The 14,229-nt window shown below is 37.4% G+C and overlaps 2 protein-coding genes across 2 annotated transcripts; both read left to right on the top strand.

Moving 5' to 3' along the window:
- The first annotated feature begins 4,592 nt into the window (after positions 1-4,592).
- On the top strand, positions 4,593-5,651 carry mespba (mesoderm posterior ba). The gene is made up of 2 exons (XM_059346661.1): positions 4,593-5,480; positions 5,598-5,651. The coding sequence occupies exons 1-2, from the start codon at positions 4,746-4,748 to the stop codon at positions 5,649-5,651; spliced, it is 789 nt and encodes a 262-aa protein (XP_059202644.1). The 5' UTR covers positions 4,593-4,745.
- Positions 5,652-8,347: 2,696 nt separating this feature from the next.
- LOC131992805 (uncharacterized) lies at positions 8,348-10,297 on the top strand. Its single transcript, XM_059358499.1, has 2 exons — positions 8,348-8,493; positions 9,226-10,297. Exons 1-2 carry the CDS (start codon positions 8,387-8,389, stop codon positions 10,271-10,273), a joined length of 1,155 nt encoding a protein of 384 aa, XP_059214482.1. The 5' UTR covers positions 8,348-8,386; the 3' UTR covers positions 10,274-10,297.
- The last annotated feature ends 3,932 nt before the right edge of the window (positions 10,298-14,229 follow it).

Below are 14,229 nucleotides of genomic sequence, written 5' to 3'. Positions count from 1 at the left end.
AAAATTAGTTTTTTTTTAGTCTTTCTTGGTGGTCTGGAATAATAAAATATGATTAATGTTCCAATATTCACACCAAGCCAACACTCAACACTTACCAATTCATGTTTCAACAATTTAATGATTATTTACAGAGTTAAGTTTTTTCTGTTGAATATTGTTATGTTCTGTGAATGTCATATTCTTACAATTAGAGGAATTTTACTGTCCACCTCTGGCTGACCCCTCCAGTCCCGGCTATGTTTCACACCTAGGGTGCAGAATGTATCCCCCTCACCTGCCACCTCACTCACGATGCACACACACACACACACACACACACACACACACACACACACACACACACACACAAACACACACACACTGAAGCTTTAAACGTACATTACCACACAAGTTTAAGATCAACTCGTCACTGAAACGTATTTTTGTATGCTTCTCTGTAAATAGCTACTTAATATACTGAGTAACTGTAAGTTGATTGTCTTCATCAGTTTTATCCTTCTAATAATATGATGTCATTGCTGAAGAGAAATTGTGGCATTATAGAGCAACAAATCACAGCGCACACACTTTTTCATTGTTTTGAGAAGCATCTTGATATGATGCTTTGCCTTTATAATGCATTATCTTTCTTCTTGTGAACAGATGTAAATGGGTATCAAATGAAAGGAAACACTAATGTAGTGTCTCATAGTATTTGAAAAGTTTCTGGAACTCCATTGAAGATATGAAACACCATCCGTCCGTCCGTCCGTCCATCCATCCGTCCGTCCGTCCATCCATCCATCCATCCATGAAAAGATTTGCAATAGTTGTTTATCCACTCATTTCTTCTTTTTTGTTGTCATCAATTAGCCTAATTGTAAAAGCCACCTTGTGGTCTTGAATGCTGACCACATCATTAGTCAAAGCAACATGTTCCAACAAATTATTCCTCTGTACTATGATTTTGATCATTTTGCTGTATCACTGTTTGCTGTTGCACCAGCCCAAAGTCCCCACAGGAATAATTATGAGAAATTATGTCTAATTTGATTTTATTCCAAGCAGAGGGAGCACACTGGAGGTCGTGGTGGGGTTGATGGACTCAGGAGACCCAGACAGGTGGCAGGCAGCCCAGCATTAGAGCCTGCTGTGGGTGAGCATCCACCACCCAGAGGTGCCAAACTCCCGGCCAGGCTCCCACAGCCTCACGTTGGTCAGGGGGACTGGCAGGGTCGCACTGCGGGTTCAACCCTGGTTCACCCTGCCCTAACCCTGACACAGCACACCTCTTACAATTCTAATGTTTAGGGAGTCATATATCTTATCTTTAGTGGATTCAGTCATATTACACACCTTTTATACCTCGGCTCCTCTCATCATTCAACCTATTTTTTATTATTTAGGCTCCCTGAGGCTGGCAGGGCTTCAGTGTTCTAGTCAAAGGAACTAAAGGGGTGCAGAGCTGAAAGACACACTTTATAAAGAAACAGACAAATCAGCATTTTGGACAGTTTAGTTTTTTATCCGTTTGTTTCAAAGTATTTTTTTTTTTTGTTATCTGCACAGAGGCAAGCCAGTTTTCCATCAGGGGCTATGATAGCTTTATACCAAGCCAAGAACAAAGTGCTGCTGTTCCATGGAAACTGAACTGAGAAAAATCTCAACAGTCCAATATGTTAATGAGACTTATGACAGGTTCGATTTAATTTACAAACCAACATATATTGATAAATAAAGCCCCTTCAACACTGAACAACAAAGCCCCTAACACTCACTAACATCTGGCTTTTGTCTTTAATGGGAAGGATTACAATCGGCATTCATCCCCCTGATGGATGACTGACTCCGGCTCTGATCGATTTTTTGACAAATCAAACAGCAACATGAATACTGTTTGTGTTGATTTCTTAAAATGTGTGTTTTATAATGTGCTGAAGAGCAACTAGAGGTAGAACCTCTGAGAGTTACATCAATATTTCTGTGTCAAAAAATGGCAAAAAATAGATCTGATGTTGAAACTGAAACCCGGAGAGACCCAGGGAACAGAGGGGTGAGACGGGGACAGAGAGGGGTCAGTATTCTCCGGCATTCCCGGTTCTCACAGCTGAGGTGCGAATCGACGCCTCCGGACTCATCAGTTCTCATCAGTGTGAAACTATCACACCTCAGCTTAAATGGATAATACAGGTCATTATGCTTCATTAAACGTATTTACATTTACATTTTAGCCATGTAGGACATGGTTTACTTTCAAGAAGCAGCAGCAGAAGAGGAAGCTTCACTGCCACTATCAAAATAAAGAAAGTGAAGGATTAGAGATCATAGTCTGACGTGCTGTGACTATAAAATGATCATGTTGGTGAGAGGTGGTGGGATATAAAGTGGAGGAGATCAAGAGAAGGGCAGAGCACACTGATGTCAGGTTCAAGGTTGGTGTGAGGTGACGAGGGCGAAGCAGGAGAAGAGAGTTTAGACAGGATCATCTCTGTTCTCTTAATGATGAGGGATATCCTGACTTCTAACACAATAAAGTGATGACAGACATTTTCACCTCAGCAGTTTCAGCCCTCTGCTTTGCACATCCCAATATGTCAGAATCTAAGAATCAGCGAAAATGTTCATCAGGCTCAAAGCACACAGTCTTTAGACAGCGGCAGTAAACCATCACTCGGACCAAAACTTTTTTAGGTTGCTCCTAAACTGATGCTCAAAATAAACTCACCCACTCATCGACAAACCGTTTCATCAGCTACACATAACATAAAAGTCAAGGTGTGATTTTATGTAGCACCACTCCACGTATTCCTCATATATTTCCATATTTATTATATATTTATATATTATATATCATATTATTTTATTTATAATGATTGTATTTATTTTTATTTTATTTTATATTGTTACTATTTATTATTACATATTATATTATTTATTATATACTGTACTATTATAACAATTATATACCGTCTAGTCACTATAGCATTGTTGCCATTATATCATCAGTATAATTATAATTAACATCATCTTGCCAACCTACCAACTGATTTTTTTTTTAACTTCTTAAGTGTCCTTGTTCTATTCTGTGTTTTTTTTCTATTGTTGTTTTTATCTATGCTACCTCAGTATTTTATTCTATTGTATTTTATTGTATTTTATCGTACTTGAATACCGGACTGCTGTGACAACCGAATTTCCCTTTGGGGATGAATAAAGTAATCTATCTATCTATCTATCTATCTATCTATCTATCTATCTATCTATCTATCTATCTATCTATCTAGCTATCTATCTATCTATCTATCTTTCTATCTATCTATCTATCTATCTATCTATCTATCTATCTATCTATCTATCTATCTATCTATCTATCTATCTATCTATCTATATGGTGACAACACAGATCCAGAATTAATAATTCATAGATGAAAAAAATAAAACTTGTTTAAAGGGAGATATACTACATATATAAAGGGAGATATACTACATATCTACAGCAGTTTTAATATACATTTTAACATCAGACCATCTCTGCATTTTATAAACTATTTTATTGATAATTTCTGTTACATAATGTAATACTATAACACAGTTAGTTATCCACAGATGTATGTACTGACTATCTGTCTTTTAAGCTTAACTGAAAATTATCATCGGTGGAAGAAATACTGAGAGTCTTCTGAAGTACAAGAAGCAGTACAACAAAGTAAAAATATTATTTATATATATAATCAATATTAAAAGTCCTGCATTCAAAATTACATTTAAGTTAACAAATAAAAGTAATATCAGCAGAATGTACTTATTGTGCAACATGATCACTTTTCAGAGAGCTATATTCTTATATCATATTATCTGATTGTTATTACTACTGATGCATTCATATGTAAACATTTCAATGTTTTCGTTGGTCAAGCTGCTGAATTTAACATCATTATATACTGTTGTGACTTATTTTAATATAATTTCATAAAAGCTGTTGGATAAATGTAGTAATGTAATATAAAAGCAAGTGGTGAACAAGTTTGTTCACCAGATTATGATCTTGATCCTTTGATTTGACTGCTGCTATAGATTTATGTCTTATTGGTGGTAATCTCTCTCAAATCCTTGTTGAGTTTCATAGTTTATCATAGGATTTGTTGTTTAGACACTGAACCAATTGTTTTATCACAAGTTGGAAAAAATACTGAAACATCACCTGTGATGTTTCAGTATTTGTTGTACGGTGCTGTGTAAAGATTATTCAGTGTAAAGCCACCTTCCACCCAGGTGTAATACAATAGATGGTTGTATTTTTCTTCTTCAAACATTCTTATTATTGACTGGTGTGTTTGCTGTTAAAAAGTGAATGCGAGAAAAATCAGATCATTCTAAACAAGCCCTAACCCTTCAACATGTGCAAAAAGCATCTGAGCTACTGCAGGGGCAAAAACCCAAAAAGCAAAAACTGTTTATTGTTTTGAGCAGGAGTCAAAATTCACACTTCCACTCCTGTAGCTGAATTTTCCCAGACACAGAGGAGAGCGAGAGAGACCAGGTCCCAGTGAGGGAGTGTGTGTGTGTGTGTGTGTGTGTGTGTGTGTGTGTGTGTGTGTGTGTGTGTTCAGGGGCAGTGGCCTCTGCTTTAGACAGTGAGAATCTGCAGAGGTGTCACTTCACACCTCTGTGGCCTGGCCTGGACTTATAAACCAGTGCAACAGAGCTGAGGAGCACTCACAGCTTCCCAGTCTCTCCAGTCAGACCACAGAGTCCCTCTAGACAACATGGATACCTCCTCGGTCCCTCTGCTCAACTACGGCCTGCAGTACCAGTGGTTCTCCGACTCGGACTTCTCCTCCTCCTCAGAGACCATCTCCCCTGTCCCCTCCATGGACTCCAGCCTCTCTCCTTCCTTCCAGCAACTGCCACAGTCCACTCCTAAGACAGCTAAGACTGGATATTCTCAGACCCTCAAATCCTCGGCCTGCTCTCTGTCCGGACGCGGCAGGAAGACGGGCCGAACCACCCGGATGCGTAGCAAGCAGAGGGAGAGCGCCAGCGAGAAGGAGAAGCTGAGGATGAGGGATCTGACCAAGGCTCTGCATCATCTCAGATCCTATCTCCCGCCCTCTGTGGCCCCAGCAGGACAGACCCTGACAAAGATAGAGACTCTCCGCCTCACCATCCGCTACATCTCCTACTTGTCGGCCCAGTTGGGCCTCAGCGAGGAGGCGCTGTTTCAGAGGAGGGAGCAAGGAGACACCTCGGCCAGTGACACCTGCTCCCCTGACATCAGCTACTTCCAGCACAGCTCCATGAGGGGACAGGAGGCCCAGCTGCAGAACCAGAGCCTGAACCAGAGCCTGTACCCGGCCCAGTGTTACAGCCAGAACGCCATGCTGCATTCTGAGAGCTGTAGATTCGGATCGGATCAGTACAGCAGACAGTACATTGAAGCCCCTCAGGGAGACTTTAGCATGGATGTCATGTCACCTCCAGCCACACAGCCCTGCTGTCAGGTATGTCAACATATACTCTTTTATATTGTTCTTACTCTCTGCATGTGTAAAGCACGCATATGGCCTCTCAAAAATATGAAATGCTAATCAAATTTCTTGTTCATTTTCTTTTTACAGATGTGCGGCAAAGACTTCTGCAAGCCGTTGGTTCCCAGAGAGTATTGGGGTTAAACACTCCAACACATCATCATCATCATCATTATCATCATCCAACAACAGACACAAACTACTTCTGTTTGTACTGCCTCACTGTGAAACATGTAATTTATTTGAAATATATATGCTATTTTACATTTTATTTATTTTGTCCTGTGAAATCTTCCATGTAAATATTGATATGTCTAACAACTATTTTTATATTTCTTTATACCACTATTTATAATAAAATATTGAAATGACTCATGTTTTGTCTTCATTTGAAGCTTTGTTGCCATGATACAGTTCAGCTTCTCCTACTCACCAGCATAGACTGTATATAAACCACACAGACAGGTTTTTATTATTTGCAATGTACTTTTGTAAACCGTAGCTCAGAGTTGAGAATAAGGGTTGCTATGGTAATTCTATATACATGTGATATATACTTGAGCAAGACACTATACCTAGTGGGGACATACACAGTGGTTTGCTCTCAGTGTGTATGTGAATGTACTTAAAGGTATGCTTAAGCAATAAAAACTACAGTGTGCCCTCTGCTGGTCATAAAAGCACACTGACATCCTCATTAATTATGTATATTATTTATTGTACTTATGCTGTAGTTGCGTCTACAAAATAGAAAATATACGGTTAAGTTTTATTTATTTATTTATTTATTTGTTCTATTGTCAGGTGTATTAAAAGGAATGGGTTTCACAGTGGCCAGAATGTATATTTTTGCAATAACAATGTGTCAAATGTGACAAAGTGACAATGTGAATAAAAGCACTTGCTGGTAATGATGAAGCTACAGAGAGCTATCACTGAATTTGCAGCCCAAGACACATTTCCATTTACTATTTTATACTAGAGGAAATCTGCATGAGAAATATTTTATACCACAGGTCACTTTGAAAAGGTCACCTCTAAATCTAAATATAAAAAGTGTAGATTTGTGAACAAATATGATACTCACTAGGTTCTTTATAGTAACCAGTGTGTCATTTCATACTGATTCTAAGCATATTTAGTGTTTGTAGTGTGTTCACACAAGTCATGATATCACTTGAAGTACTTTAACACTTTAATAAGTGTCATTGTCACATATGACAAATCATTTTTTTAAAGACTCTAATTTATAGTTCTTTTTCCTGTTAATCAAGTGACTTTGATCATACAATGCATTTATGAAAAAATTTAAATAAATAAATCCATTAATAAATGTAGAAATAAATAAAGAATATAAAAATACATGCACAAAATAGATGTAAATTCTATGTATTTTATTATTTATTGAGATATTTATGTATTTATTTATTTATTTCTACATTTTCTTTTGTTTATTTAGATATTTCTAAATTATTTTTTACATTTCCACTTGTATTTATTTCTTTATAAATGTGTTTATTTTTTTCTACATTTATTCATTTTTTGAAATCTATTTATTTATTTATACTTGTGTCATTTATGTCCCTCATATCCACATACCATGTATGGATATAGAATGCTACAGTACCACAGGTGGAATTCTGAAATTCTGGAATGCATCATGACCAGTTAGTTCTATTGACTACTGGACAAAGTGATCAGATCTGCACAGACCTTCACTGAGCAAACTACAGAAAAACTGTGTGTGTGAAAAGTGACTGTACCTGAACTTTAACAGACAACCTATTGTTCAAAATAGTTCTTAAGGTAAGACAATACCATTTCCAACAGTTAAATGTTGTTTTTTTGTTTGTTTTTTTTCACAAAAACTGTATTAAAATATAGTGTATCTGAATGTATACAGCTTGCAGATTGAATTAAAAGAGTAAAATGTTTGCTTATTGTTCACAGCACCAATAGCCAACTATCACAGTTAATACTGCATGTAGATTTTCTTACAGTCAAGTGTTTTGTTGATGTGTAAAATCCTGACAGATTTCCTCAGATGAACTGGGAGAGTCAAGGTGTAGTGACTTTGAGGTGCCTCTGCTCACATCAGAGACTTTGGGCGAAATGGTTCTACCATATCTCAAAGATATAACAAATAAGTAAGTCAAATTTAAAAGTCATCAATGAGCTTGTTAACCCTTGTGTTGTCTTAGGCGTCAAAAATGATCCGCCAGTGTGTTAAACAGCGGAGGAAACCCCCTTAACGATCTTTTTTCAACTTGAAATTCGATGACTTTTCCTAGAATGACCCCAGCATGAGAAAAAGTCATTGCCTTTGTTCATATTTCCATGAAAGCTGAACACCAACGGGGTACAAATTTGGTCTTAGGGGTAATTTTTGACCCGGCAGCTATAAAATAATTTTCATACCACAAAAAAATATAAAAACCGTGCATGCATTTGCTCACGCTTGCTAAAAAAATGTTTACACCTATGCAGTACCTTAAGCAATAAAATAAAAAAAATAAACCCCTACTTTAGTAACAGTAAACCAATAATGACAGTTGTGTTTTTAATAAAAACGAGTGGATTCCACTGATTAAACACAGTTTTTCTGCACTGTAAAGAGCGAAATCCTCGATATTCACAAAATTTGTGATGAATGACAGGTTGTTTCTTCATGCAAGACAGATTTGGGTTTAGGGTTTTAGTGAACCTGGGTCATTTTTTAACCCTATGTCAGGTGATGTATACAGAAAGTTAGGACAGCAGAGGGGTTAAACACTGTGATGTTTGCTTTCCCTCACCATTCTTTTTTTCTTTCTTCCAGGCAGTGGAAATTACTGCAAGAGGGCAACACTGATTCCTCGATAGTCATATTGCTGTCCAACATGTGCCACGAAGTGGTGGAGACCGTCTGCAACATGGTCCTGGATGATGTGACACCTGTGGTGTATACCAGGTCTATCTGCAAGCCCATCAACTTTTCTGTCTCAATGTAAGTCAAAAGCTTCCACAGCCAGGAACTGCTTTATTCACTCACATTTTCTTCTTATGACTAGTATGTAAGATATGACGAGCTTTGTAGTTAACTTTTTTTTTTAAATGAACAAACGTAATGTGTATGTAATGTGTTGCAGAGATATCTATTGAAATTAGCATGCAGCCATTTAGTTTGGCCGATCTGTCCTTGTAATACCACTAATACTGTAATACTCAAGCGAAGTAGTTGACAGCTTTAACACTTTTTACACGAGGTATAAAATTAAGATTTTAGATGCTGGGTGAAAGAGAGTGTTGCAATGGTTAAGTCCCTGGAGTGTTTAGCTTGTCTAACTGTATACAGCCTTGCACAGTGTTACATCTGCACTTAGTAACTTTAAGCTAAATCATGAAATAATTGCACAAGGTGAAATATTACCCCTACTTTTCGTTAGCATGTGGCCAGTGATTACAAATTGCACCTGTAAAACCTCTGGGCGATTTTAAAATAAGCTTTTCTGGAAATTCAACAAAAATGTCAACTCTTCTACTAAATAATAGATTTTTCAGCCTCTGTAGCAGATAGAAATGAAATTCAAAAAGTATTTGAGAGCTTATACAAATACTACAGAACGACGTATCCGCTTTCCAGGCTTCAATGGGTTAAAACATAATTTGTGAATGTAGACTTGATAGATTGTTTAGATCAGATCAGTTAACTTAAGTATGACTGTTTTTTTTTTTTAAGGGATGGGATTGAAGCTCCACAGAGGGAGCCAAACTATGACGCAGTGACAGAGGAGGACATCCAAGCCAGCCTTGGCCACTCGCTGCACCAATGTCTTGGAGAAGCATTCGGAGTCATGGAAGAGATGTCTGAGGACTCGGAGCAACTGCTGCAGCTGGTTGCACAAGAGGTGGCCAAAAAGGTCAATCGGACGCTGGCTTTCATCAGCCGGTCAACCTCTTCCAACCAATCGGAGGAAACTTTTGAGTGTGAAACACCAGAGTCTCCGACCCAGGACATGGTTAACCATGTCTTCAAAATACTGCAGAGGTGCCTTGAGAAGAAGTTCCTTGAGTTCCCTGACAGAGGAGCTCCAGGCGAAGTTTTATCTCTGTCACCCACTCCAGATAAGGACTACACTGAGGAGAGCAGCATGAAGGCTGCAGAAGACTCTCTATCTCTATCAGAGCAGCAGAGTATAGACCTCACCATTGTGAGATCACTGTCTCCCACCAGTGTGAAACAAGAGTTCTTGCTGGGTGAGACAACGTTTTTAGCCGTCTTCCTTGGCAAACTGCTGGACCACATCGCCCACTCCACTAAGACATCAGTGTTGGAGATGGACTTTGATGGGATTTTAAAGAATCTGAAAAAGATTTTGGGAGAAACTAGTTTCCCTCCCCCACAGACTGTTGGAAACCTCCACCTAACCATCTTCAAGAAGCTTTGTGTGGAGTTTGGCTCTGCCAAGCTGCTGCAGACTGCTATTGTGTCTAAAGGTTTGGTGATTGAGGAGGTGGTTGCCATGGAGCTAAAAAGGCAGCTGCAGAAGGCTACATGCCCCAGCTTTGCTACCAAAGTGAGGAGGTTTTTCAAAAGAAGTAGCAACAAGGTAAGTCCAGCCAGTAGAGTGGACACATCAGTGTCCCACAGTGAAGTGATACAGCTGGAGAATGGACCGACACCTCTGCCTCAGAGGAAACAGAAGCCTGCCATCATCAGGATGTTTTGTGCCATGGCCAGGATTCTCAGGAAGCCCTTTGCCTCCTGCTACAGCAGCAGGTCATAGGAAGAGTTCCTCCAACATTTAATATCTTCCTAAGAATTAATATATATTACTAATACTAATAATAAAAAATTAAGAAATCTAATTAACAGTGACATATTCTTTCATGATTAACCCTTTATCAGGTGAAGAACCATATTTGGTAACTTCAGCGGATATCCAAAATAAAAAATAAAAATATTTTGAGAAAAAAGTTGCAAATTTACTAGATTAAAGTGGCAGATCTACAAGAAAAAAAGTTGCAGATTTAAGAGATTTAAAGTAGCAAATCTGCGTGGGAAAAAAGTCACAGATTTATGAGAAAGAAGTGGGGAAAAAAGCTTCACCACTTTAAATCTCGTAAATCTGCGACTTTTTTCGCATAGATTTGCCACTTTAATATAGTAAATTTGCAGCTTTTTTCTCAACCCCATTTTGATATCCACGGAAGTTACCAAATGTAGTTCTTCGCCTGATAAAAGGTTAACTGTCAAAGGTAGAGTCAGAGCACTTTAATAAACATCTTGTTTCTGCAAACTCAAACTGGGCTTGTGTTGCACATACACAAAGACACAGGTCCATCACTGTTTCCATAGTTTCTTGTTTACTATGAAAAATGTTGGCAAAATAAAGATTAAAAAACTAAAAACAAACATATCCTGGGGAATGTATAAAATGATCACCTCTAGTGGGCAATATGTAGAAAATCCTGTGTCATGGTATATGTAACCATTCATTGATATATTGATATTCATAATGTTTTCCATAAAGTCTTCCATGAAATGAGAGATCCTTCTCAATCAAAAACACTGACTGATAGGGGGAGTAGGGGAACCCATAAAGTTGTAATAAAATATTTTTCCATGAAATGATTTTAACAATGTGATTTATTCTTGACAGATGAAGTGTATATCTCCTCAAAACTTTATCAATCAATCTTTTCCAAACATATCAGATTGAAAACCACAATTAACAGAGGATTGTGTCTGAAAACAAAATTATTACAACTTTATGGGCGACCAAGTACTTTAAATATGGGATCAGGCAGCACTACCAGTTGGGTGCCACAGAGACCAAAGCCCTCCCAGAAACTTTGTAGTAATTTCCTCTGGTTGCTTGCAGCATGAGAGTGAGAAGTGAGCAGTAAGAGATCAACCTTTTTTGGAAAGGTTATCTAGTTTATTTAGTATATCTTTGTGAATGGGGCTGTGCAAACACTGCAAGGTCCTTGGCACCGCTAAGTCTAGACTAAGACAGAAGAGCCTCCCTGCTTTCCCCCTTCCTCTCACCTACAGCTCTAATTACCTGCTAGAGCCAACAGAGAGGGCTTTAATATTCATAGAGAAGTGTGTGTCCGCATAGCAGGTAGGAGAATTAGGCCCAAGTGTTTAGTTTGCCACATACATTTCATTTGATATGCAAACCTAACACAAAGCCTAATATACTCACTTAGGTCTTTCATCAGAGAAAAGCTAATAAACTCTTGGGTCTAAAAGGGCCTGTGATGAAAGGGTTAGCACCGCTGTGCTGATTATTCACTCATTACATGTGAGTAAACACCGTCAGAGCTTAATGTGGATTAAGGGAAGAAGGATCCTCTCTATCATCAGCCTGGGAGGGATAGAGAAAGCTGACAGCTGGGGAAACTCTGGGGAAGGTTTATAATGGAAAATAATAATCAGTTGATAGTTGATCATTTGGAACAACTTTAATGAAATGATCATTCCACAGAAATAATATAAACAGTATATTCATGCAGAAAAATAAATGAAATAATTCAACTGTAATAGCTTCATATTTTACCAAGTTCTATGTTAGTGTAGGTTATATAACTCATTTTATTATCATGAGTGATAGAAAATGAATACATTCATTTTAAGTATAAAATGTAATTAAAATGTAATCTTTATGTTATGAAGCAATAGTTAGTAGAAGTATAACGATATAGAGAAGACATAGAAACATTTTTTATAACTGACAACAACAGAAAAATACTGTTGATTGTTGTATTCAGTGACTCACATTGTATCATGTCACATAATGGTGTGTGTGTGTGTGTGGGGGGGGGTCTCTGGGTCAGCTGTCCAACTCAAGACAAGTAAAAAAAACAACTAAATCAGCTTCAGCAAAAACAGTTTAATACTATTTACAAATGTTGATCTTCATATGTTTTAATGTCCAATCTCTGCTTTGGGTGTTTTTTTTTTGGGATGTCTGTTTTTGTTGCATAACTGAGGTGGTGGAGAGCTGTGTGAGACTGCTTCACACGTCCTGCTCATAGCTTTCACCTCTGTAGCAGAGCAGGAGTCAAATGTGACGCGGTGGTTTGTGGGAACGCTGCTCGGGACTCAGATCCACAGTCGACACCTGATGATCTAATCCACAGAAATATCAGAGAGAATCTAATCATATTTTAAAGCTTCTCTGCTAAATGTAAATACAAGATCAGGCATTAGTGAAGTTCTGTGATTTTGCAAATGTTTTACTTTTTTTCTGTTGTAAATGTTGCTGTTATTAATATTTGCGAATGTTTAATTCAGTTCATGTATTTACTCTACCTCAAAATGATTTTGTAGCATAGTAGCATAAAAAAATAACAAGAAGAAAACTTGTTTCAAACTACCCTGATTGGGATGTGTGATTGGGATGTGTGAAAATTATATTTTTGTTAATATACATTATGAATTGTGAAATTGATGCATCTGATTTTAATTACATTATACACATTGTCACAACTTTTTTGGAATCAGGGTTGCAAAATCTTACCACCAACTTCCTTTCAATATTAAAAAAATGTATGTGCAACTGAAAAAAATCACATATATTTGAGTATATTACATTAATGTTATGTTGTTTCAAATGAAACAATCTGAAGTTAAATACAGTATATGTAGAAAACTATGCACCAATATTTACCCTGTGACTCCAGATAAAATACATGTATATTTGTATATAAGTATCATCATTTCATCACCCCCCCTTTTATTGTGTAAAAAACAAATGATACTACTATGTGCTGTGATAAGAGACACTGCATGGTAATAACAGTTTTTGCCAACAACAAAAAAGATGATGAATAATTCAATTACTTCTTTAAGCAAAACATCTGCATCATATTTAATAACATATCTAATAACACAATATAAAGTTGAAAAATAAATACAGCATAGAGGACTGACAACATGATGCCTCACTGTAATTTGCGTCTATTAAAACTCGATCCTCTGTCACAAAAACAATTATTGACTTTTATTAAGCACTATATAAATATCATAATTCCTGAATCACAGACACATTAACTGAGCTGTTTGTAAAGTCAGCAATTTAGAAACTGAAGAACATTATCAGTTTGCCAGGGAAACCCAGCCATGACAGTTGAGTCTGAACTTATTTTATTACATCACGTGTCCTTGTCCTTGTTTAGCTCGGTATTTTTTAAATGTTTTTTACTCATGTTGTTTTGTGTTATGATTGTCATAACTATGTATCTTATGCAGTGGCACTTTCAATTTCATTGTATAGTGAACTATATAATGACAATAAAGACTATTTGATTTGATTTGATTTGTCCTTTATAAGAATGGTTCTGTCCAGTTCCTCATATATAAAATGTTTAATAGTTATTGTTCTGGCACATTCTTCCTGTGTGGATCAGGGTTCCCAGGCCAGTGAGGCCTACTGCTGTCCAAACAGGATGAGGTGTAAACTCATCACACTTCACAGCTGCCTCGGCACACTTCTGCATGCATGCTGACCTTGTAGGGGACATCAGGGCAGAGAGGAAGAGCAACACTAATGAGATGTAGAAAAGCCTAATTAACTTCGGTGTCGCACTGAACAACTTTTAATGAACATGGATGATTATGGGACATTGCACTGACGACTGTGTTTGGCTTAATCCCAGAGTGAACAGTTACAGGGCCTCTTTTTCACTTAGTCAGCTGTTCATCAAGTAAAACTGGAATATTGGATGTTTTTGG

Source organism: Centropristis striata, chromosome 2, assembly GCF_030273125.1.
Source record: "Centropristis striata isolate RG_2023a ecotype Rhode Island chromosome 2, C.striata_1.0, whole genome shotgun sequence".
Taxonomy (NCBI): domain Eukaryota; kingdom Metazoa; phylum Chordata; class Actinopteri; order Perciformes; family Serranidae; genus Centropristis; species Centropristis striata.
The sequence above is the reverse complement of the archived record's forward strand: the minus strand, read 5'-3'. Positions and strand labels throughout refer to the sequence as shown.

What these genes read in the sequence shown, in the direction of transcription:
- mespba (XM_059346661.1), top strand. Translation starts at nt 4,746, where the DNA reads ATGGATACCTCCTCGGTCCCTCTGCTCAACTACGGCCTGCAGTACCAG. An exon ending in CCACACAGCCCTGCTGTCAG is followed by an intron (nt 5,481 to 5,597) that starts GTATGTCAACAT and finishes TTCTTTTTACAG; the next exon opens with ATGTGCGGCAAAGACTTCTG.
- LOC131992805 (XM_059358499.1), top strand. Translation starts at nt 8,387, where the DNA reads ATGTGCCACGAAGTGGTGGAGACCGTCTGCAACATGGTCCTGGATGAT. An exon ending in ATCAACTTTTCTGTCTCAAT is followed by an intron (nt 8,494 to 9,225) that starts GTAAGTCAAAAG and finishes TTTTTTTTTAAG; the next exon opens with GGATGGGATTGAAGCTCCAC.